General features: G+C 41.7%; 1 protein-coding gene across 1 annotated transcript; it reads left to right on the top strand.

The window, feature by feature from the left end:
• Window positions 1-2,422: 2,422 nt before the first annotated feature.
• LOC310986424 (constitutive coactivator of PPAR-gamma-like protein 1 homolog) lies at window positions 2,423-23,322 on the top strand. Its single transcript, XM_083972317.1, has 17 exons — window positions 2,423-3,212; window positions 4,556-4,802; window positions 4,890-4,972; window positions 8,619-8,747; window positions 9,412-9,502; window positions 11,575-11,663; window positions 11,769-12,022; window positions 13,234-13,327; window positions 13,426-13,647; window positions 13,904-14,075; window positions 14,796-15,045; window positions 15,242-15,356; window positions 16,037-16,246; window positions 18,647-18,848; window positions 19,524-19,662; window positions 19,751-19,847; window positions 21,689-23,322. Exons 1-17 carry the CDS (start codon window positions 2,739-2,741, stop codon window positions 22,004-22,006), a joined length of 3,186 nt encoding a protein of 1,061 aa, XP_083828443.1. The 5' UTR covers window positions 2,423-2,738; the 3' UTR covers window positions 22,007-23,322.
• Window positions 23,323-24,476: the final 1,154 nt, after the last annotated feature.

The raw sequence follows: 24,476 nt of genomic DNA, 5'->3' as shown, positions 1-24,476 counted from the left end.
CCAGTTTTGACAGAACCCCTAACCCACAAACTGAGAATGAACAGTTGTGAAAAAATACATTGTGGGAACCGTATATTTTGAGCCTCTGCTCTTTTGATTTACACCAGTCTTTTTAACTATTGACTTTCTCAACTCCATAACATTAAATTACTGGAGTTTTATTGCTTACTGCAGTTGAAATGATTTTTTTTCCGCTGTGCTGCCTCTAAAGGGAGGTCAGAGGTCATTACAGAACAGGATGTATGAAGTTGGCATCTTGCTTAACCCTCGACGGCCCCACAGTTTCACTTACAGTTAACCTTTTTACCGCTCTACCATGGTATGTTAAAAATAGGGTTTCCACTTTCAGACTGCTAGTATACCATGAAAAGTCATCACATACGAATACATTAGAATCAGAGCGGAAGCCGCATAAAATGACAGCAGAGAGTACAATGAACATTTTTTTAATATGGTTATTCCATATCAAGCTTTAATACCACATTTACACTGACTGAGGCAGACTGAAGATGAATCTAAGAGGCTTCTTCAGCCTCTCAGGTGAGAGGTGTAGCGTCTTTGAGAATCTACTACCAAATCCAGTTGACCTAGAATCAGGTTTCTCAGAGAACTATGACGTTTCATCAACTTCAGCTGATATTGTGCACATTGATTATTTTGTATTTGTGTATTTTTGCACACTACCATAAAAACAAACCATGCTAGTACCCCAGCATATGAATATTGAACAAGGGGTCAGTAGCTAAATTTTCCAGAGTCAGGTTAATCTGGTAATGTATGAGCTCTAATTTGTCAGGACAAGAAGATGAAGGGATTACTACTGGATCTGTGTCTATAATTCAGTATTCTATTATGATATACCATAATGCCATAGGCAAAAGCCAGATGTTCTATAAATGTATCTGAAGCAGAGCCATGTAAGTGCATGCCCACAGCAGAGAACAATAACGGAGAACCCACCTGAAGGCTTTTATCATGTCACTTGATACTCAGCAGCACAATCTAAGTGCAGGGCAGTTACAACAATCAGTGGCTCTGCTTGGCACACAGTGGACCCGGGGCTTTCAGGTGCTCACTTTGCTCTGTATAGCAATCAAGCCTTGACTGTGCATTTCTGTGGAGGACACAAAAATCATGTAATTAATAAATCTGGGAGTTGTTCAGTTTTTACTATATGATGTTATAGGCCTACACTAAAAGGATGAACACTCATTTTTGGGTTTGAGATTATTTCCCCGGTTGTAGGTTTCTGTGAGTTTGCTGCATACACAGTTCCTAATTGTATGCTGTCCTCTAGAGGTATTAAAGTGGCATTACTTCTTTCACATATTTTTTTGTTGCTTATTCAGACTAGAGAAAACTCTCATATCCTATAATGGAATTGTGTAACTTAATAAAATAAAATAAAACAAAATACTAGTCACATTGTTTAACAGTGTTGGTTTTCTCAACTTAAAAGTTTATAAAATTGTGGGTATGAATTCAAAACCTGAGCATATTTTTTCGAAATAAGGAAAAATACGGCTAATACTGATGTATTACATAGGCTACACACAATGAAACATCATCCAATAGTAGATATCATACTTCATTCACTCAGAAGAGGAATCAGAGTCTGCTGGTGGACCTGATAACGTCACTTCTATGATAATCTCAATTGAGTGCTATTGCTCCAAGGCATGGTTATTTTTAGTTATTTTATTCTAAATTGAATGAAATAACAAAAAATATTCAAATTATTTCTAGGTCTTTCATTAAATTCATTTTAAACTCTTCTGCTAGTTTAGATGGGATATGACAAAATTGCTCCATGGTTGACACTAGAAATCTGAGGGCAGAAGTGTGAATCCACTTTGACCTCACTACAAATCAGGCAGCTGAGTCCCAGAGCCAAAGATTCACACTTGTCAAGAGAGTTCCCCCCAACCTTCTCTAACCACAGGTTCAGCTAAACTTAACTGCATTTCAAATCTACATGCTGAAAAACTGCGGCCACTAATTTGCACAAATAAGAAAATCAAATCAACATAGACATCTTTTTTTATCTGCTTGTGTTTATTTCATGCCTGTTATGATTGCTGTAGGCTACTTGCTAAAGTGTCCTACCAAGTCTTGGTTAGCTGATGCTGTGTGTGAGATTCGGTTGTACGGGTCACAGAAAGACACCACACAGCCGCTCTTTTGACAAATCCATTCACTGGCACTAACAACGACAACACTTATTTTCCCCTTTATAAGTCCGTTATAGTCTCTCAAGGTCAAAAATGTGGCTGTAACTGCGTAAAGTGAAGCAAACGCAGTCGGGAGTTACAGCGAACTATCTCGCTTCGTTCTGCGTGCCTTCTCTGCGAGCCTGTACGTCATTACGTCACGTGGGCTCTCCCCCTCGCTCCCTCTCACTCCGGACAGATTCACAAACCTCAGACATGGCTCCGTGAAAACGACACATGGCAGCTAACAGCCATGAACCAAAAAACAACTCACCCAAAACAGACGATGCTCAAGTAGCAGCCTTACTTGGTTTCTTTCGAAATTACTCCAACTCCAGCAATATCCAACAGCTAACAACCGGTTGTTAGTCGCTGTCAGGGGGGCACGACGAGCGACACTGCAACCACCACCACCACCGGTTTAATTTCCATTGATATTTCGCGTTTTTATTTTTCATTTTTCGTTTTTTCTTTTACAGTCGACTTTTAAGTTTCCGTCTTTGTCAGAAGCTCCACATCAACAACATCATGGGCGTTCAGGGTTTCCAAGAGTACATTGAAAAGCATTGCCCCAGCGCCGTGGTGCCGGTGGAGCTCCAGAAGCTGGCTCGGGGCAGTATGGTCGGAGGTGGCCGGCAGAGACCCCCCGAGGGTCCGCTCCGGCTGCTGGTAGACGCCGAGAACTGCCTCCACCGGCTCTACGGGGGCTTCTACACCGACTGGGTGAGCGGGGGCCAGTGGAACCACATGCTGGGCTACCTGGCCGCCCTCTCCAAGGCCTGCTTCAACGGCAACATTGAGCTCCTGGTGTGCTTCAATGGCGCCCTGGAGAAAGGCCGTCTTCACGAGTGGGTCAAGCGGCAGGTGAATGAGAGGCAGACCGCCCAGCAGATCATCAGCCACGTCCAGAACAAGGGCACCCCTCCGCCCAAAGTCTGGTTCCTCCCTCCCGTCTGCATGGCCCATTGCATCCGACTGGCGCTCCTCAGGTTCCGCGTCGAAGTGAGTGGAAAAACTCGGCCTGGTGGTGCCTGTTGAGCGGAGCCACAGTGGACTCACCGCCGGCAGACATTAGCAGGCTGTGTGTATGTATGTGTATGTGTGTTAGCCCCTGCTACTAGCCTGCCCACCATGTCACCACTGCTAACTTCACCCATTAAAGCAAAGCTATGTCCACTCAAGTCAATCAGTGTTAGCAGTGGTGTCAGTGGCCTGCTCTTTCATAATGAACTCCATGCTGCTGGTTTTGTGAGTATTGATGAATGTGATCAGCACTGTTATGGGGGGATTGATCACTTCAGTAAAAGGACAGATATGTGAAATATCCTGGAAGTGCAAAAAACAACAACAACTGTCTGACTGAAGTGAGGTGAAACCAGTCACTCTGACACATACACACATATCACATGAGTGGATTTGATTTGTCTATTAACAAGAAGTTCATTAGCAACTGTCTGGACAACTGATTGATCATGTATTTTTCATCAGAATAATTCAGTGAATGCCTCCAGGATGAGCCTGTAATCATGGAAGAATCAGCAACTTAAATACAGTGACAATAAATATTACTTATGCAGTTATAATGCAGAAACTTATGTACATACTATATAAGGGATGGAAAAATAGTGTACATAGTGCCCAACGAAGCAAACCAGTGAAGATGCAGCTTGTGTGTTTTTGCTTCTCTGACAGGTAGCAAATGCAGAGCTGCTATTACACACTTGAACTTGTTGACAGGAGAATTATGTTTACATTCTTTTCACAACAAACATGTCAAAATCAAGGATCAAACTATGTTGGTACTAGAACAAATATTGACCTTAAGAGTACTATAAATATCTCTGGTATACATTTAATTCAGTTTATGTGCAAGTTCCATTTCCATGTTGTGTTTCTGCTCTCATGTAAACCTATTAGATTATGGTGGGTTGTTGACTTCTCATGTTACACAGAAGGTCGGGATCAGGAGATTCTCTAAACTGAGGCACCAGGGAAAAACTAAAGCTGGACTGGTGGATCTCTAGTCTGCACCACTAGATCACATGATGATGCAGTGAACTGTGTAATATGCTGAGTTCTACTTAGTGGTGTCGGTGTCCATGTGATGCTGCTGCTTAGACTCTGGATAACATTTTAAATATGTAGCCAATTATTTGTGTCTTTTGTTTTGAGTAACCCATCGGCTGTGCAGGGCTTACACACTAAGAGCAGCTCCTTTAAATCTGCACCGGGGGCACAATCCTGTTTCTACAGACTTATACCTAGTTCACCATGTCTGTGTAAGAGATCTATTTTTAAAGAGTGTCCCCATCTAAGGGCTAATTCTTGTCTCGGCCACTCCTCAGGTTGTCCAGAGCATCGAGGACCACCACCTTGAAGTGATAGCCTTATGCAGGGAGAATGGCTTCCATGGCCTGGTGGCCTACGACTCCGACTACGCTCTGTGCAACATCCCGTACTACTTCAGTGCCCATGCCCTGAAACTGAGCCGCAACGGCAAAAGCCTCACCACCAGCCAGTACCTGATGCACGAAGTGGCACGGCAGCTCGATCTCAACCCAAATCGTTTTGTCATTTTCGCATCGCTTTTAGGTTGGTACCACTCTACAGGACACAAATGGAACCGATGGTCGGACGACGATGTAGACTAACACAACCGCGCTTTAATGTGTTTTACAGGAAATCACATACTGCCTGATGAAGACTTGGCTGCCTTTCACTGGAGCTTACTCGGTCCCGAACATCCATTAGCATCCTTGAAGGTAAGCTGAGTTTTTTTATTTTCTTACAATCGCTGCACTGTTATTCTAATGTCATCACAGGGAGTGGGGGATGTTATTATTGAACGATTGAAGGAGTGGGGAGCAGTGATTTATCAGACCACTGTGCACACTACGGGTCTACAACATCCCTCCAAGTTGGAATTGAGTTGCATCATGGGAAATGTATTTTCTAATCTGTCTGTTGTGAATTCCCCAACTATTTGGATGATAAATGGAAGGATGTTATTGTGGCACAAAGTCAGACAGTAAGGATAACCCTGTCCCTCCTCTGTCTGCTCTCAGCCCCAGGCCCATTTGTTTGTGCTGAAGACGTAATTTTTTAAAAATAGCTGACAACCTAAAACAGTGGGTCGGTGCCGTCCCGAAGAAACAGCATAGAGGCACAAGGTATTTATAGATATAGATGTGCTGTGGATACTCACGTGGAACTTTTTATGGGATCAATTCATTGTTGGTCTTTTCTTGGGATTTATTGAAAAGGGGCAAACACTGCACCCACTACTGTCACATTTTGATTCTGTGATTACCAAATCCTGATTGCTGCATGAATTAACATGGACATTTCTCACTGAAATAGACGTAGACGTAGAATGTAGTCTCTCCCTATCGCTTGGCGACGGCAGTGACATGTACGCCTAAGGTCAACGGTCTACCCTGACGGAGGTTCAGATATGGTACAGTCCACCTTAGGTGTGTCTGAAAATCATATTACATTAGAGTTTAACCAGCAAGAGGAATACTATTACCATACACATTTACAGATCCATAATGATTATGAATATTTCAACCCCCCCAAATGTCCATGTCCTAGTTAGCGGGGGTCAGACCCCGCCCCACTACCTCCCATAATTTGAACCATGGATGGTTCTTAAAGAAACAATTGGAAAACCAAGGAAATACTCCAACAACATATTAAGCTCCATTTCTGATTTATTTAAATATTAAAATCCAGACAACATTTTAAAAACATTTTTACTGCCAATTGCTAGCAAAAACAAAACAAAGAAAACTTTTATAAAACTTTTGTTGAGACCCCCCATCATTTTGCAGGGGTCTGACCTAACAATTAAGGGGTCTAGACCTCCTGTATTTCGCACACAGTTTAAACCTCTAATTTCATCATGCCATCATAATTGGAGTCTGTCAAATGTCTGCTTGGGATTAGGTCGTTTATTTATTTTAATCATATCCTAAAGAAAAAAATCACACTTGTAAGGTTGTGGCATTTCCTCCACTGCGGAGTCAAAGCAACGATGCACTCGTCTGGGACTGTGGTTTGTAAACCTCCATCAATGCAGACTCTGCCCCTTGAGCGTTATTAGTCAGCAACAACACTCGACGTGGTGGACCTGTGCCTTCACTGACGAGGGGTTAATAGGGGGAATGTGTTGGGGCCTGAATTTGCCACTGAATTACCAAAGATGTAGATAAGAACTGCGTGAGCTTATCCGCCAGTTGCCACCAAGCTAGATGAGATAGATGTAGTGGTTTGGCTACATCGTGAAGGCCAGTACAGCTGACAGAAATAGGATATTGGATCGGTGGATGGTCGAGCCAAACAGCAGTGCCAGACAGTTTTAGGGCACAGTCTTAAATGTTTCAGCTGTTAGTTTTGAAATGAGTAGCTGTGATTAAACAGAGGGCCATCTGGTTCACATGTGCAGACCAACACCTTATATTGCACTGCTGCTGAATGACATTCACAGGAACATAGACACCGACTCTGAATGTAATTGGGTAATTAATTGGGTTCTGTCTGTTTGGTTTTCTCATGGTGCCACCTAATCATTTATTTAAACAAGAGATAGGCTGAGGTAATTGTGTTTTTATTTTATAGATTTAAGTGGTAAGTAACCAACAAACTGCGAAATAAGTGGAAATGCAATAACTATTGACAATTGATAATGACTTTTCACTTTATTATTTGCCACCAACCAACATGGAAGGAAGAAGGGAACTTAACAACATGGATACTACAAACATTTTTTTTTATCTCAAACTGAGCTTAGTGTGCTATACTTCATGTTAATACTTTTAAAAAGCTGACACGAAATTATGTTTCAACTGCTGAAGCTATAAAAGCTCATATTTCAAGTTTCTCGGCTCTGTATCTGAATCTGTCTGGTTCTGCAGCTGCTGCCACTTGGACAGTTGTTTACCTATTAATCCCTCTTTCAGGGAAGGGGCTGAGACAATTCACTTATTGTTTGTTCTGTCATTTAGCCAACAACACAGCAGGTGTAGCCTCGACTGGAACTTAAAATATCTGGAAGGAGGTTCTGCAGAGGAAAAACTGTTCATTTGAAATTTAGGCTTTCTGGCAGAAAATCGGAGGCAACTCTTAAAGACACATTGAAATTAAAGATGTACATGTGTTTTACTAGTACTACGGTGATTCATTAGTCTGGAAGATTAAAAGCTTCTCTTGCTAATTTACTCTCTCTCTCTTTGATTAAAAAGTAGAAACCTGAGTGAAGTAATGCAGGCTAAAGGCAGGGCAAGGCAAATTTATTTGTATAACACAATTCATACATGAGGCAATTCAAAGTGCTTCACACAGGCATAGGAAAACATTAAAATCACAAACAGTAAAGTACATTTAAAAGAAAAAGAAAGAAGCCAGCAAAAGAAAATAATAGTTAACAATTAGAATGAATAAAATCATTAAAATTATATGTTGAACTTAAGTAAACGCTGCAGCAAATAACATAGTAATAATGTAACTGAAAGGCTATACAGTATATCGCACATAACAGGAAGGGAGTGCTCAGTGCGCACATTACAGTGTTATAATAAAGACAATGTCCTGATATTGAGTGTGAGAGGCCCAGGTGACTGTACCATGTCTAATTGCCTGTAGTTAACAGACAACATTGAAGACAGCATAGTGGGGGCACTATTGTAGTCATTAGTTTCTGGATCTATTTAGGGATTAATACAGTATGCATTGTAATGATAATTCACTACCACTGGCTTCTTCTTCTTAGCAACGGTGACTGAGGCTCATGGGTACTCCATGTTTAGACCACCTACCGAAGGTATTTTTTTTACCTGCCTAATGTGAGATGTATATGTGGACTAGTAGTTTTGCAGGTGGATGAAATGGTCCAATAAATATCAGATGTATGATTAAAACAAAGTGTACTTGATAAACATTGAGTGGATATCAGTATTGGTGCTGCAGCCTGTAGTTAAATTTGTATAGAAGCTGTTTAAGCAGTGGTATGAAAGAGAAGCAAACTGGTGAAAAGAGCTTGTGGAGAAGATGTGAAAATTAGCTGCAAGCACAAGAACGAAGGAAAATTCTCAGCAGGCCAAGATCCAACCTGTAATAGTCAGATGTGTGAGCATAAAAAAAGAAGGAAAACGGAGCTGATGAATCAAGTGATGCAGAGAAATTCTAATAGCTCATTGATTACTGTTTATCGTAGTAATTTGTGTGGGGTAAACAGGACTCCAGGGCTTTATTTGCTTGTGTCAGAAAATGTGATTTATTGCGAGAGTTTATTGGAAAACATAAAGGGCACGATAGAAAGCAGAAATCACAATCTCAGCTTTAACGAAAATATTCCCTAAAATATGCTTGGCTGACCTGCTGTGACCTTAGTGAATTGTCGTTCCTCAGGTGCGTGCCCACCAACTTGTGCTCCCACCCTGTGATGTTGTAATCAAAGCTGCGGCCGACTACGTCCGTAACATCCCAGACATCGCCGACCTGGAGGCCATCGCCAAGGACATCTTCAAGCATTCACAGGTAGGAACAGACTCAACATGCAACTGGCTCGTTGGAGGAGCTGGTCGGTGACTGATGGTGGACATGATGCAGACTGATGCAGATGCAGGTTGTTTCATTTCATATGCATAAACTGACTGCAGGTCCAGACTGAGCTGGAGGCACCGTGATGGTGTTGATGCGTATAAAATGTAAATGCAGCATCACACCAGCAGCAAGTCAACATGTCACGTTCTTTAAAATGCTGTTCTTTTGTGACTCAGTAACAGTGAATGCGATAAAAAAAATGTATAGCTACTAAGTGAAACAGCAATTTGTTACTTATTGGCCTAATAACAAAAACATTGTCTGGGTAAAATCATATATTGTACTGGAGTCACAATCTCTTCTTCTCATATAACCGACTAAAACATCTGTAGACAAAAGAACGAAGGATTCTAAAAATAACACTTGAAGTGTGCAAACACTGCTCACTGCCATAGAAAGAATCAAAGTAAAATACCACCAGACGTCAGCTGAATAAAAGAGGAATCAGTGTTTGACAGATAATTATCATGATGCTGTACAAGATTAACCAAAAAAAAAAAAATTAAAGTGGTGAAATTGTTAAATGTGACATTTTTGATAATGATTTGCCTGCTCCCTGCTTCAGTACAGTGATAATATTTCAATGTTTTTCTTTCAGTCGTGCACTGATGACAAAGTCATTCGCTTCAAGAAGGCAGTGGAGTACTACTCGTTGGCCAGCAAACCTCCATACTACCCTCCACAGTTAGGTGGGTGCCTGTCTGTCTGATTGTGGTTTAACCTAGACAGTCGTCACTGATTGTCCTGGTCCATGTGGTAGATGAAGAGATGAAGGCTGGACATAAGCAGCACAGACAGATTCAGAGCCGGTCTATAAGCTGCTCTGGGCCCTGTCTTTGACTTTGTCTTGCTTGATGTATGCACTCACAGGACACACAACACACAACACATCGAAATGGAAAGAAAACTGGAAATGTTGCAAACTCCGACAGGAGGCTGCTGCAGAATGAGCAGCACGCTTGAAAAGAATAACTTAACTTAAGAAGCCTCAGACTTCATGTTAATTCATGCTGCCTGTATTGGATGCATGAAGCAATGCAGTTCAATCAAATTGATTGCCCTCTATCAAGTAGTTTGACTATTTGACTGTGAGGACCATCATTATTTCTTAATCTTGGTGACTCTGTTCAGGATTTGGATTTGTGCACGCTGCCACCACTTATTATTTTTAATTTATTTATTTTTTGGCAGAACTATGCTTAAAAATGAACGTTGAAATATTTACTTTATATGATGACTGTAGTGAATCAGTGTAGTGATTGTAATTTCCTTTTCATGTGTTTTTGTATTACAGCAGGTATTATGTTACCAATGTTTGAAGTCCAACCCACTTACCAAAAAAAGTTATTTTTCTTAAAAATTGTCCTACTCCTTTTATTTACTACTTTATTTGAAGTCTGAAAAATAATTATACATTTATGGTTTAAGTGTCAGATTAGGTTCGAGGTCATGCAAAACCAGTACAACAACAGTGGAGCATAGTTTGTTGTAGCTAATAGGGAACACAATCTGTCTGTTGTTCAGGGCCGAGCTGGTTGTTGTGTACAGTGAATTTTAGAGCTTTTGACTGCTGCAATAATTTTAGACAAACAACTTTCCAAAAATCCAGAGTTCCCCAAATCAGATGCCCGACACAGCGGCCACAGGTTTCACAAAGACATTAAAGGCAGGTCTGTGGTTGTTGGCTCCAGTCGTGTATTGGCTCACAGATGAGTCGGATGCAAATAACACCGTTTCACAAAAATTAAGACGGACTAATTTTCATGTCAAATACATCAGCACCTTGCCCCCAGGCCATCTCAAACCCAAGAACAATGTTACCATGGCAACACTCAATGAGACCTGTGCGTTAGCAGAGAGCAGTAGCACCCAACAGGAACGAGCAGGAAAACATGGCTCTTTATGGTTTGATAACAGTCTTATAGACACAGAGAGAGAGAGAGAGATGAGAGGGGAAATATTTTTTAGACAACATTTAGACTGCTGTCTTTATTTACAAATCAGATTTTCTTTTAATTGTCTCCTTCCTGAATTTCCCATGTAAGATGTCCTTCATAATGATCAGAAAAGTGGTTTGATGCACATCCTCGATCAGATATTTTGAAATTGAATTGACCCAGAATCGGTCGTTCCAACGTCCACCTTAAAGGAGAATTTTGGTCATTTTCTAAGTAACGCTTTACACAGCTTTAGGTCCCCAAGTGCGACCATACTGTAGGAAAAAGTCTGAGAAAAATATGTGCCGACTGGACCTAGCTCTCCTCCTGCTAGCTGCGCTACCCTGCAGTTAAACAGCGAAGTAATGGGGGCAACACTAAGTGTGCATAACTCAGTTAATATGAGAGAGCTGTGTTTTACGTGTGTTTTATCACGTAGCTCTGTTCACTCTAGCTTCCTGGGTAGACCTTACTAGTCGACTGTTGAACTCGGGACTGTTTCCATATAAACAAAGACAAAAACACGAGGAAAACATGGGTTTAGGAGGAAAAAAATATTTTGGATGGGAAAAAAGCATCAATATGAATAAAACAGTTTTTTCCCATCCAAAATCATTTTTTTCCTCCTAAATCCAGGAGGAGAGCTAGGTCCGGTCTGCACATATTTTTCTCAGATTCTTTCCGATGGTCGCACTCGGGGACCTAGAGCTGTAGAGCGTTACTAAAATGATTCTCCTTTAAGATGGTCCAGGGCGCTGCTGAAGTCTGTCCCAGATCCAGGCTGTGAAGGCGTGCACTGAAGCTTTTTTGTTTGTGTTTCACAGTCAGACCAAAACACATGGGAGTGCCTGCTGCAGTGCCATCTCCGAAAATGCTCAACATTCCACAGGTGCCGCTGCCTGTAAAACCTGGGGTAAGACTTCAGAGTCAGCGTCTGAATAAACAGCGGGGCGGTGAACGCAGCTCAGCGCCGTGAGGATGCCCAGTTGATGTTTTTTCCCTCCCTGTCTGTCTTCAGGTCCAGCACTCGTCGTACCCAGACCCTCTGGTGGAGCGCAACCTGGCTCTGGACACGGTGGACAAAGGCGTCCCAGAGCAGAACAGCTTCAGCAACATTCCTCATGAAGGGAAGCACACACCGCTGTATGAGAGGTCCTCTCCCATCAACCTGGGCCAGGCCGGCAGCCCCAACCACACAGAGGCTGCTTTCTTCAATGCCTCCTCCACTTCCTCCTCCTCGGAGAATGAAGAGAGCTCCGGCTCAACTGCCAAGTGAGTTCAATACAACCGGCTCTCTCTCTGTTGCAGTCTTTATTCACAGAGAAGAGGATTTGTGGAAAAATGCTGCGGTCACACTGCAGGGTTGTATCGAGGCACGGATGACAACAAGACCAGGTCTAAATGTATTATACGGCTTCGCATGTCCTATTCTCTCCTTCTGTTCTCTCTCATATACAGTGTTTCAATTCAAACCAGTCTCCGTTATAGCTGTTCTCATTAACATGTTTTTTTTTCATTTCTGTTGCCAGACAACGTTAGATATGTGAAATAGTAATTGAAACATGACCTGTTAAGACTTCCTGTTAACTTTCGAGCCGCTAAAATCCTGATTTGACTCAAATCACCAAACGCACAAGTTGATGACAAAGACTACGAGAACGTTAGATGAGACATCATATCGAATACTTTCTTTATATTACCTGAAAACTGATGACATGATTATCATCAGCCTGGATTTTAATGTTTTTTTACTTGATTTTGGCAAGTGAATGCATGCCACCATGATAAACTTTGAACTTGAACTTGAACTTTGAACCATGCATATTGTAAACATCAACCAGATTTCCACTTGAACGTATCATGGAAAACAACTAATATCACAAACCCATCAAAACGATGAGCAACAATAAAAAAAAAACTGTCAGACAATCTAGAATCAATAAAAATAGCAACTATAATATAGTAATCATGTTTCAGGATACTGTCTTCTCCGACACACAACAACTTGGACAGACACATTGCTGTCATATTTCTATACACACACATTTTTAGCATTCCCACTTTACATTAAGTGTTTTGATCTTTTTTGTTCTTGTTTCAACAATTTTAATTGAAATACTTATTAGACCTAATTACTTTCATTTGTTGTGGTCATGATGATGTCCCTGCTCTGCTGTCAGTTAGGACCCGTGGGTCGTTTAACCTATCTCTGCCCCTCTGAATGAAACCATCTCCTGTGAGTTTGGGCTCAGATGAAAACAAGATCCCTGTAAAACTTTAAACCAGAGACTGGGGTCAAAAAACAGCCTCTTACAGCAGCTTAAGACAAACAGTAAATAACTGGATCAAATTAAACAGAAAATGGCTTCCTCCCAAACACTGTGTGTGTGTGTAAACAAATTACTATGATCATTATTTTCCTCTGTGTACAATCCAGTTCATTCTCAGTTCCACTGCCAACCACAGTCTTTTCACTTTTTCAGTCATGTGAATGACCATAAAGGTGGATGGGAGAAGAACGGACACACGTCTCACTCTGAAAACACACCAGAGGGAAAACAGGGAGACCAAACAAAAGTGAGTCCAATGTCGGGGGAATACCTCACACCGGACCAGACGATACATTTCACCAGATGACTGAAGTGAAACTCACATTTCCTTCAATCTGTCCTCAGGCCGACCTCTGTGTGACCTCTGCTGTGAGCCCGGCGCTGCAGGCTGCAGGTCTACACAGCCTGAACGCCGAGATTCCCTCCCTGCTCTCCATGCCCACCAGGAACCACATGGACATAACCATCCCACCTCTCCCTCCCGTGGCACCCGAGGTCCTGCGGGTGGCCGAGCACAGACACAAGAAGGGCCTCATGTACCCTTATATCTATCATGTTCTCACAAAGGTCAGGGGTCTGGGTTATCTAGTCTCATTCTCATGTTTGGATTGAATCTGGATTGAATTCTCATGTTTGGATTGAATCTGCTTTTATATTTTAAGATTTGTTTTCATGACAATAGCAGAAGAAAATGTACATCCGTAGGAAGCACAGAAATGCACATCCAGCCAAAACTGATACATACTGAGGCACACACACATGATATTGTTGTCTGTAGTGAGTTGTTTGTGTCATTGTGTCGCATAACAATGTGTCTTTGCAGGGAGAGATTAAACTGTCTGTCACCATTGAAGATGAAGGTAACAAAGACCTTCCAACAGCAGTGCAGCTGTTTCGGCCCATCCGTCAGTATGTTTACGGAGTGCTCTTCAGCCTGGCGGAGGCCAGGAAGAAGGCTGAGAGACTCGCCATGAGGAAGAACTGCCTCCCCGAATGTGAGTCCCCACAGTGACTTTAGAAAACGTCCACACACCTTCCCTTGTAACACACTTCCATCAGTGCACACTTAAGGCACATTTTTTTGAAAATTAAAAACCTAAATCTCTTATGTGCAGAAGCATTCAGACTTTTAATACAGCACTTTTTTTCAGCTTTGAGTCCTCTTAGGTAAATCTCCACAAGCTTTGCACAAAGTGAATCCCATCATTCCTGGAAGCTCCTCTCAAGTTTAGGTCTGAGACACACTGTGTCTTCAGGTTTCTCAGAATAGAGTTCACGGAGTTTAAGTCTGACCTGTGGCTGAGACATTCAAGGACAGTCTGAGACGTGTCCTGAAAGGAGCCCAGTGTTGTTTTGGCTGACCACAGTTTGACCTTTCTAAATTAGAGATTTTTTTTTTTTTTTTTGATATAATAAATTTGGGAAATAGTGCAGGATCATGTTTTTACTTTATGACATTATGGGTTACTGAGTGTAGAGCGCTGGGCTTTTTTTCTTTCCTTTTAAACTCAATAGAGGTCGTAAAAAGTGAAGGAGTAGTCTAGGTCTGCTTCTGCTGCAGCAGGAGAGTCGCTGATGAACTCCCATCCTCCTCTGAGATACGACTGATAGTTTTTGGACCTTAATAAATTTTAAGTGTGATACCCAGGAGTGATTTTTGAGGCCCTTGAAAAATTCCATCTCTAATATCATTAAATGCATTTTCTCTCCTCCAGTCACACATGTAATGGTCAAGGAGTGGGCGGCCTACAAAGGCAAGTCTCCCCACACCCCTGAGCTGGTGGAGGCTCTGCCCTTCAGGGAGTGGACCTGTCCCAACCTGAAGAAGCTGTGGCTGGGGAAGGCCGTGGAGGACAAGAACCGCAGGATGAGGGCGTTCCTGGCCTGCATGCGCTCCGACACCCCGGCTATGCTGAACCCTGCCAACATCCCCACGCCCCTCTTGGTGCTCTGTTGTGTGCTACGGTGAGTGGACTGACTGAAACCCGCTGAAACCAACTGTGGCTTTACACACACGTACAGTATGTAGATTTCACTGTCTAGGTGAGAAAGAGAGAGCGCAGTGTGACGTAAATTGAAAGGGAGTGAGGATTCATTTAAGATAGTGGTGATCAGTTCCTGGTTTTTGTAACTCTGTTAACCCCTCTGTGTTTTGCTTCAGGTTTATGTTACATTGGCCAGGAGTAAGAATTTTGCGTCGTAACGAACTTGACGCGTTCCTAGCCCAAGCACTTTCTCCTAAACTTTATGAGCCTGACCAGCTGCAGGAACTGAAGGTGATTTTGTAGTGTTTGTTTTATGAGGAGCGTCGGAGAAACACACAATGTCATGTTTGAGTTTACCTGTCCATCGCCCCGATGTGCTTTTTATCTGCCTGACTGCTGTGAAACCCACAGACTGACGAGAGAATTGGCTCCCGTTAGATTTCATGTCGTTCTGTTTCTCCAGGCGCTCCTCATATTCTGCAGACACAGAAACATGCTCGTGTAAAAACCCGGTTTTGTACAAGCATGTTCCTGAAGCCACAGCTTTGCACTGAAAGATGTATCTGTAGAGCTTTGAGGCGTTTTCATGTCATGTGTGGATGGTTTGTCAACTCCACGTCTCACACAAGCTGTAAAGCAGCTGCAGCTCTGTCCTCATTTGGCCTCTTTGTGATTGAAAACCATCCACACGAGCTGTGCACTCTGGTCCTTGTGGTCTGTCTGTATGTAGCTTTGTCGGCTCTCTGCTGTGTCAGAACATGTAGGTTGTGTCTGCTGGCTTTCTGTTTTGGCTGGATTAGGTCGTCCACTGCTGGCCTCTGGCAGCTGGGAATGAATGGGCCGCTTACGCTTGCTCCGTGCTTTGCTTTGCACTTCATTAATCTGAATGCTCTGGGGGCGGTTAGAGGAACATGCTGTCATTTGTTGTCCATTCGGACATGTATAAACGTGCGGATGTTTCTCTTTCGCAGATCGACAACCTGGACCCTCGAGGAGTCCAGCTGGCCGCTCTGTTCATGAGCGGAGTGGACATGGCTCTGTTTGCCAACGACGCGTGCGGACAGCCCATTCCCTGGGAGCACTGCTGTCCATGGATGTACTTTGACGGCAAACTGCTTCAGAGCAAACTCATCAGGGCCAACAGGGAGAAAGCCCAGCTCATTGACCTCTGTGATGGTCAGGTAGCTTGATCCACACCACCCACAAGTCAGCAAAACACGCTCCGACTAAAGGCCACAGTGCGATTCGAACTCGTTTGTATAACATGGCGTCCTTGTTGTGAATGGACCATTCAGAGCAAGTGTCCATCCATCACAGCCTGTTCCTGTTCCTACAGCCTGTGGCCGTCCTTGTAGTCCAGATGTATCTTACTAATGGAGATATTGGTGTGTACTCTGTCAGACAGCCGCTCCTCAGAGGCATTCATAGTGTTTGTACAGCAGTGATGGAGGAAAAAAAAGAGAGAGAGAAAGGAGGGAGAAAAATTCAACCCCCCTCTCTGCACATCTGGCCAGTTGCTGCCTAAAGTAGTTGTCAATTTGTCTGTTTTGAAAAGTTACTAAAATGTCCAAAGGCTTTGTGTCAGTCACCGTGGAAACCATCTTACCAGCTCTTAGCTTGAAGCACACCAAGGTCAGAGCATAACAGTTTTATCAGTGATCACATCAGCTCAGATCAGACATGAACAAAAAGCTGTTTAACACTTCAGTATTTCGAACCTGATAATTATTATAAATATTTTATTACTTTTTAATTAACATGCAACTGGGAATGATGGCTTTTACATATGACATGATTTTGTATTGACATGAACATAAAGCAACACATATTTTAAAAATGAAGAATCTAAATCAGTTTCAGTTCTTTTGGCTCACGTTTTTGTGGCATTGTGAACAAATAACCATTTTGTTCTGGACTGTAGTTTGTCCCAAAATGCTCTTTGTAAGACTTTGTGTTTCCCCTATGAAATTGGCTATAAACAATGAATTAATCAATAATTCCAATGTTGCTTAATTAACATGAGCAGCCACAGTTGTCTAGTGTTCAGCAGGATGATGCCATCACTTTTCAAAACCTCTGGTTGATATAACATGAGAATGTGACGTCCTCCAGGTGTTTTTTTAATTCAGATACACGTTAACATAAGGTAGAACTTAGGTATTTATGAATAGAATGTCCAACCACGAACGAGACAGGTAGATTATTAGATAAATATCAATTTAAGTTGATCAAACACTTTTTCTTTTTACATCAGGACTTCACCTGCAGAATAGGCACAGCAGCTTCAGCTCATGAGTCGGCCTGCTAACACGCTCGTCTGATATTGATCAGAAACATTCTAGCTACAGATAAAAGAGGCAGAAAACAGCTCGGACTCGACTGGAAAGATTGTTTGAATCAATATCGGAGAAGTTAATTCCAATACTTTTTCCACTTGCGTCAAAACTAGTAAGCACAAGTGGTCATTATAAGTGAAGTAAGACTGTTTGTTGTGCAGTGATTCTTTTCCAGAATAAGTGAAAACCGTTTCTTAAAGCTGCACTCAGCAGCATGAGGGGAGAAGACTCACTGCACTGCACTGCTCCCTGAATGTTTCCTGAGGGAGTGATAGAGCTGAGTGTGTCATGAACTTACACCAGGAATTTCCTCATTGGCCTTTGCTCTTTAAAAATTAATTATCACAAACAGTTTTTATTATGCAATTTAGCAGTGTTACCAACTTTGCACCTTTGTCATTAAATGAACCAACTTTTTCAGACCCATTTAGCCAGGTTTAGCACCTCACGCCAAATCTAATGACCTGCTGCACAAACCTTAGCTAAGGCTGTTGTGAAAGGTCACAGAATAGCGTCTCTCTGAGTAATCATTTTATATGGAAGTACAACTAAAATCATAGTTCAGACTTTGTTTCTCAGTTTTTGTCAGATGACATTGCAGTTACAGGATGAGGTTTTAACAGCAGCAGCTTAGAAATGGCTTTGAAGTAACTTGTGGTTGTGACATTTGTTCCTGACTGGTTCACACTTAGTCTTAATGGTCTGGGTTTGACTCATTGTTTCAAACTTGACCACCACTTCATTGTAACTGAGCTGAATTACAACACAGTATATGTGAGCGCAGAAAGGAGGAGAAAGGCAAACAGATAAAGAGCTGAAACCTGATGATAGCATGCAGAATGCTGACAGACGATGACGCAGCTCAGCCATACAGTACAGCAGTATTTACCTGGTCTTGTTTAAACTCCCTCACAGAACACAGACCTGTGCAGGTTTTCTGAACCATTTTGGAGGTAGAGGTAATGGAAGTAGAGAACAGCACAGAGACAGAAAGAGGCAGTGCAGTGCAGCTATTTTACTTTAGCCTCCTTGACAGGCTCTGCTGCTGCGAGCTGCCCTGCAGTAGAGACATCAGCATGTCCGTGCTGAGACTCCAGTCGTCTAGTCCGCTCTTCCCATCCTGACAAGGGGACGCTGTCCTCTTCAAGTGAAACACTGCAGCCTGAATTATTTGTCCTAACTTTTAAATTTTTTTGTTCGGGGCTTTGGTGACAATGTAATTCTTTCTCCTCTTTCTGTCTCCAGTCTGAACTGGTCGCCAAGGTGGAGAAGATGCGTCAGAGCATCTTGGAAGGCCTCAACTTCAGTCGTCCACCTCATCCTCCTCCGTTCCCCCCGCCTCCGCCTCCACCTCCTCACGGGATGCCTTTCTACACCCCAAGCAGCTCCTTCTACCCCCCACCCCCCATGATGCCTCCTCAGGGGAGAGGTAGGGGAATGCCTTGTGGTGAGTACAACAGGACACTTATGATGCGTTCACATGGAGTCCGGCAGACAGCAGACGGACTGCAGCCGCGGGACGGGACGCGAAAAACAAACAAACAGTCCGACGGCACAAAGGCAAAACGATACACACGTGCAGTACTTTGCTCTGGCGATGCTGTATTGTTTACAACAAATTACTGTGTATTATTTAATGTTATCATCAAAGCTTATTTCTCTTGAAACTTATTGTTAAATTCCCCCCAAAACGTCACATCTGATTGTGAATTCGGTGGCGGTGGTAAAAGTAAAAACATTTCAACTTGGGACGGCATTGCTGTTGACGGTATTCTTTGCCGGCCTCCCCCCAGTTTTACCATCTTTCTCTTGTCCACTAAAATTACATCCAGTGTGCCGTCTGCTGTCTACTGGACTCCATGTTAGGCATGGGCATTTTCTAACCGAGTAACCTAACCTGGTCTTACTCGAGTAACCGATTACTTTAATAAAAATAGGATGACTCATAAATGTGCTCTGTCCGTCAGAGCGCGTACTCGAGTACCCAGGTAACCGTGCACATGCCTAGTCCATGTGAACGCAGCATTAGTCTTGTATTTGGTCTTAGAATAGTTATTGTTCAAGTTATTAGTTGTTAGTAGATGCACATATTAACATATTTAGCTTTTCCTCTTCTAACAAGGACTCCCAGGAATCTCATCACAGGGTGGGAAGCTCGAGATCGCTGGCACTGTGGTGGGTCAGTGGGCTGGAACTCGACGCAGGAGAGGAAGAGGAGGTTTCCCCATTCAGGTGGTGTCTGTTGGTGCACCAAACAGAGGGTAAGAACACAAAGTAAAGGGGTTTATTTATTTGGTCAGTTGTACATATTATTTATTTGTAAACCATGGGGATTTATTTCTGTTGCAGCCGTATGAGGGGAGTGATTTCCACACCTGTCATAAGGACGTTTGGTCGAGGAGGCAAGTACCACACCCGAACCTTCCAGAGCCACGGAGCATACTTGGTAAGTCAGTGATGAATCATTGTTTACATTTTGAAATATGAGGGGTTTTTTTTACTTAATGACACGCAGACTGGGAGTGGAGATTTTTGCCTGTGCGTTCATGTTGATGAGTCCACCTCTGTCTGAGCCACAGTGAAACAGTGTAGAGGCAGAAAAAGCCACGTTAGCTTCACACTTACTATTTTTCTCAGTCAGATTCACATTCATATTGTTTTAAAACAATGTTCAGTTGCATATTTGAGCCCGGCAACATGTTTTTCTGACTATAATAACTCCTCCTGGCCATTAAGACAACCCTCCCTTTTACACTTGCAGTGGAAGTGATTGGGACCGAGACTACAGTCCTCATTCTGCGCCAGAATATGCTCCAAACTGAAGCTAATTTAAGGTCTCAGCTGTCCCCGTCAGACATATCAAGTGGCCGTCTTCCAAAGTCACAGTCTTTTTAGTTAGAAATTTCCTCTTTTTGTCACTGTGCCTCCTCTGCTGTTCAGCAAGGAAACACAAAGAGAACATTTAACGCTAAAGTGACAGAAGAGGTCCTGGGATGTCCCACCTTACTTATACTGAAGGTGTAAGTCCTTGTTTAAGATATGAGAGTGATTGTCATTAGTCAGTAAAAAATATTTTAGGTGTGATAGAATCGAGGCCTTTGTTTCTGTCTCACTGTTACAAACAGCAGTTTGTTTGGCAGTTTATCAGTCCAGAATTATTCTAGGTTAGAAATGCTGCCCCTTTTCTTAGCGGTAACATTGTACTAACAAGAAGTCACTTTTACGTTAGTCACAATCTCGATCTTAAAAACTGTGAGTTTTCTCATGTCATGGTCAGACTGTAGAGGTATCGTCAGACCAACTCTACATCCTTACATTTTCATTTGTGATGGATGCATGGGTGAAACATGAATCTCCGGCAAAATACCTCATATTAATCCTGAAAGTCCTAACTCAACACCACGTCTTCTGTGCTTGTGTCTGTTTGACAACAGAAAACAAGCAGGGAAAATGCCCAGTAATTGATAAAACTGATCTAAACGAGTCCTCATTGACAAAATGAATATAGAAATCCCTCACTGATGCAACCTTGGAATACTTATTTTTATCTCTATTTTGTGCTGTTAGTCGGTGGTGCCACTGCTCCCTCTTGTGCACCAGGTACCAAATACCACTTCGGCCTTGTGGCCTCTCCTGTAAAAATCTTACAGTGTCTGAGCTTCACATAACAGACATGAATATACGAACACCAGACTGAAGGTCCAGATCTGAAAGGAGGTTATGAAACAACAAGACATATTTTAGTTTAGATATATTTTAGTCTTTGTGCTGCTGTGACAGTTCGCTGATGCTGTGATATTTGTCGTATTGAAAAGCTCATGAATGTGTCCACACTCGAATGGATCCATCCTCTGCAAAGCATGGATGTGGTCAGCATTTGTAATGTAATGTTCTTGTGTAGAAGTGGAGCCTCTGTCCTGATGGCGGAGCTAGAGTAAAGGTTAGAAGGGTCAAAAACAACTACAACAAAAGAGTCAGACTTTATGCAGTACCATCCAGGAATATGCACTGCAGATTTCAGGGGAATTTGAGAATAATGTTTGTGGAGGAAATATCAGTTAGGAAATATCCTCTGCAAATTGTGATTGGTGGTGTTTTGTTTTCATCAATGGCAGTTTACCAATATTTGATCAAATGTTTGAATAGTGAACATTTTGAGGCCCTGCCAACGGGTGTATGGACCAGGATGATTCTAATCTTTTTTTCACGATCCTCACAGTCACTGTTGGTGTAAGACTTTGGCATTAATTTAACATCAGTGAAATCTTGTTCTGTCGTTTGTACCAGAGTAAGCCTGCACTTAAGCCTGCTCATACACCTGCACTCGATGCAGTCAAGGAGAAGAAGAAGCCCAAGCCAGAGGAGAAGAGTTCCTCCCCTGTGCCTTGCGACGACTCGACCACAGCGAACGGTGTGGAGGACAAGGAACAAGACCAGCTGAACGGCGACAAAGAGGAATGCAGGGCTGTCATCCAACCTGAAAGTGCCTTTAGCAATGACTCCAAGACGTGCAATACTAATCCTCACTTAAATGCACTAAACGAAGACGGCGGCTGCCATAAAGATGAAGGTGTGGAGGCCGCTGTCTTACAAAAAGAAGTGTAAAACTATTTTTCTAGAGAGGGTGAAGGATGAAAGATGGAGCAGGTTAGGGATATCTGGAAATTTTGGAAAGCCTACAGTTAATGTACATTGTTCCTCTCAAAGAACAGAGATGAAATTCGGATCCCTCTCACAAAATATATCACTCAATGGTAGTTAAGTGAGCCCCTGGTGACGCCCCCTCATCACCAAGGTTTCTACACGCTTATGAGAATGACACTTTTCCTCTCCATTAGAATATTAAAAGCTCTAACAAGCTTTGTTTTGGGAATACTTTAGTTCTCATAGGTTGATACTCTTCATGTACTTGGCACCATGTACTTGCCATAGTATGGTTATCAGTTTTTGTGTTGTCATGGTAATTGCTTGATGAAAAAAAAAACAAATGTATAAACAGAAAAGCAAAACGCAACATGTCCGCCTTTGGCCATCACTTTCGGTTTGGTTTGTATTCAAGCATCTCGGCCCATCAGTTCAGAGGAGCTTCATGCAGTCTGTCACGTCGCTGTAACATTTCAAGAAACGGCTCTAAAAATCAGACGCCAAAGATCTCGTCAAATTCTGATACTGGATTTTTTCAAACATAAGAGCTGTAGTATTACCGCTTCAACAAAAAACCTTCTGCATGGTTTACAGTTTAAGAGGTGTGTAGTTATTATGCATGTTGTCCTTTTTCTTCCATCTTTTCAAGTACTGTGCCCATTTGCAAATTAAAGAGATGGCTAATATCAGTAATAGCCATAAATGATGTTAACTGTAAGTAAGAGATTTGTTCTGACCTTGAATTTTTTTGTGATATTGACCTCTGTTGCAGTTAATTAAAAAAAAAAAAAAAGTTATCTAGCTACTTTGAAATAGTGTATTCATACTATATTGTTCTCTGTTGCTGTTTTCCGCATTAGTCAAGTATCTGAAGAAAAAAAAATCCCATTTAAAGCTTTGATCAAATCACCCCTTCTGTAGCTAAAAAGCAACATGCTTGACCTTCTAATTAAGACTTTAGCCATCAGCCAGTAATCAATTTTGAGATTTCTTTTAGTGTTGTTTTTACATCCACATAACTTCTACACCAGAATAATCATTTAACGTTTCCACTTGATTCTCCTGAAGCTTTTCATCTTTCATTAGTGATCAGAGAAATGGTGTACTGTATTCCCCCAGCCCCTCTGCAAGAGCTAAATAGGTTACCTTCTTTGTAAGTTGATCAGAGTTTCTTCCTAACTCATGGATTGTGAAAGAATGAACTGCTGTTGGGTTTGATTGTGTGTTGATGGATTGTGGAATGGTATATTTGAAGGCAACTTAGCTACAATGCTTAATAAAACTATATTCTTTTAGTACAAGTCCATGTTTGTTTATTACTTGTTGTCCCTCAAATAATACCTGGATCATTTACCTTGTTTCCTCAATATGTAATTCCTTGCCTTGAGTTTTGACGACAGTGGAGTGAACAAATCTGCTTAGATTAATATAATAAGGCACTCGGCATGCATTACTCATGATGTACAACCTGTAATTTGGGAAAGTACATTTATTCAGACCGATGTAATTATTTACCAACAGTTACTGCCAAAAGCATGAAATGTTTCCAGGTTGATCATTTGTCACAAATCTATTGGAAAATGTGTAACTGCCACTGAGATTACTTCTTAACAACTTCCTTTCCATGATGACTAAGAATAATCTACCTGGTGATGAAGATCGTAATAAGACTGATAAATGCTGGGAATTGGACCTTGAGTCATTTTTTTTATTTGATCACACTACTATTACTATTCTAAAGGTCAAAATGAACTTTAATGCTTTACATGAATATATATTGTGTAATTCATATTATGTAGTAATGAGAAAACGGTAGTGTATGTAACATCAAACAAATGAAAATCAAATGATACTCAAAGTGAAAATAATCCACCATCTAAAGGGTTAATGTTATTGTAGTTGAAAGTACTATAATAGTTTTTTCAGCAAATGTGACCTTATCTATTGGAGACTCTGATTTCTTCAAAACATTGTTCTTTTAAATTATTGATCCTCTGCAAATGAACACAGAGTTTCTGAAAGACTTTTATACAGATGTTATAAGCATATAAAAGAGCAAAGCCGAAGGCCTGTACATATTAACGCCATTTTAAGTTTTATGTTATTAATTCATTAAATTATATATTATGACAAATATTACAAATTATATTTTCTGTATGGTTTGTCATACTACATCATGGTTTCAAAGCCTCATTACACTGCCACATTTCTTTTGCCCTTAAGCAGTTACATCTTTAATCTAAAACCAGCTTTACAACCAGCCTGTAAAAACTAACATGTATCATATTCTTGTAATAGCAGAATGTGAAAAACTGTATAATCTTCAAATATCCAGATATTGTTGATCCATGATCTGGCTCCATGGAGGAACTAAGACCCTAAGAGGGTTAAAAAATTAAACAAAACATTAAAATAACGTAACCATTTAGAA

Source organism: Trachurus trachurus (genome assembly GCF_905171665.1).
Source record: "Trachurus trachurus genome assembly, chromosome: 5".
Lineage (NCBI taxonomy): Eukaryota > Metazoa > Chordata > Actinopteri > Carangiformes > Carangidae > Trachurus > Trachurus trachurus.
This window is presented reverse-complemented; position numbering and strand designations above follow the sequence as displayed.

What these genes read in the sequence shown, in the direction of transcription:
- LOC310986424 (XM_083972317.1), top strand. Translation starts at nt 2,739, where the DNA reads ATGGGCGTTCAGGGTTTCCAAGAGTACATTGAAAAGCATTGCCCCAGC. An exon ending in AACAGGGAGACCAAACAAAA is followed by an intron (nt 13,328 to 13,425) that starts GTGAGTCCAATG and finishes ATCTGTCCTCAG; the next exon opens with GCCGACCTCTGTGTGACCTC. An exon ending in AGAGCCACGGAGCATACTTG is followed by an intron (nt 19,848 to 21,688) that starts GTAAGTCAGTGA and finishes CGTTTGTACCAG; the next exon opens with AGTAAGCCTGCACTTAAGCC.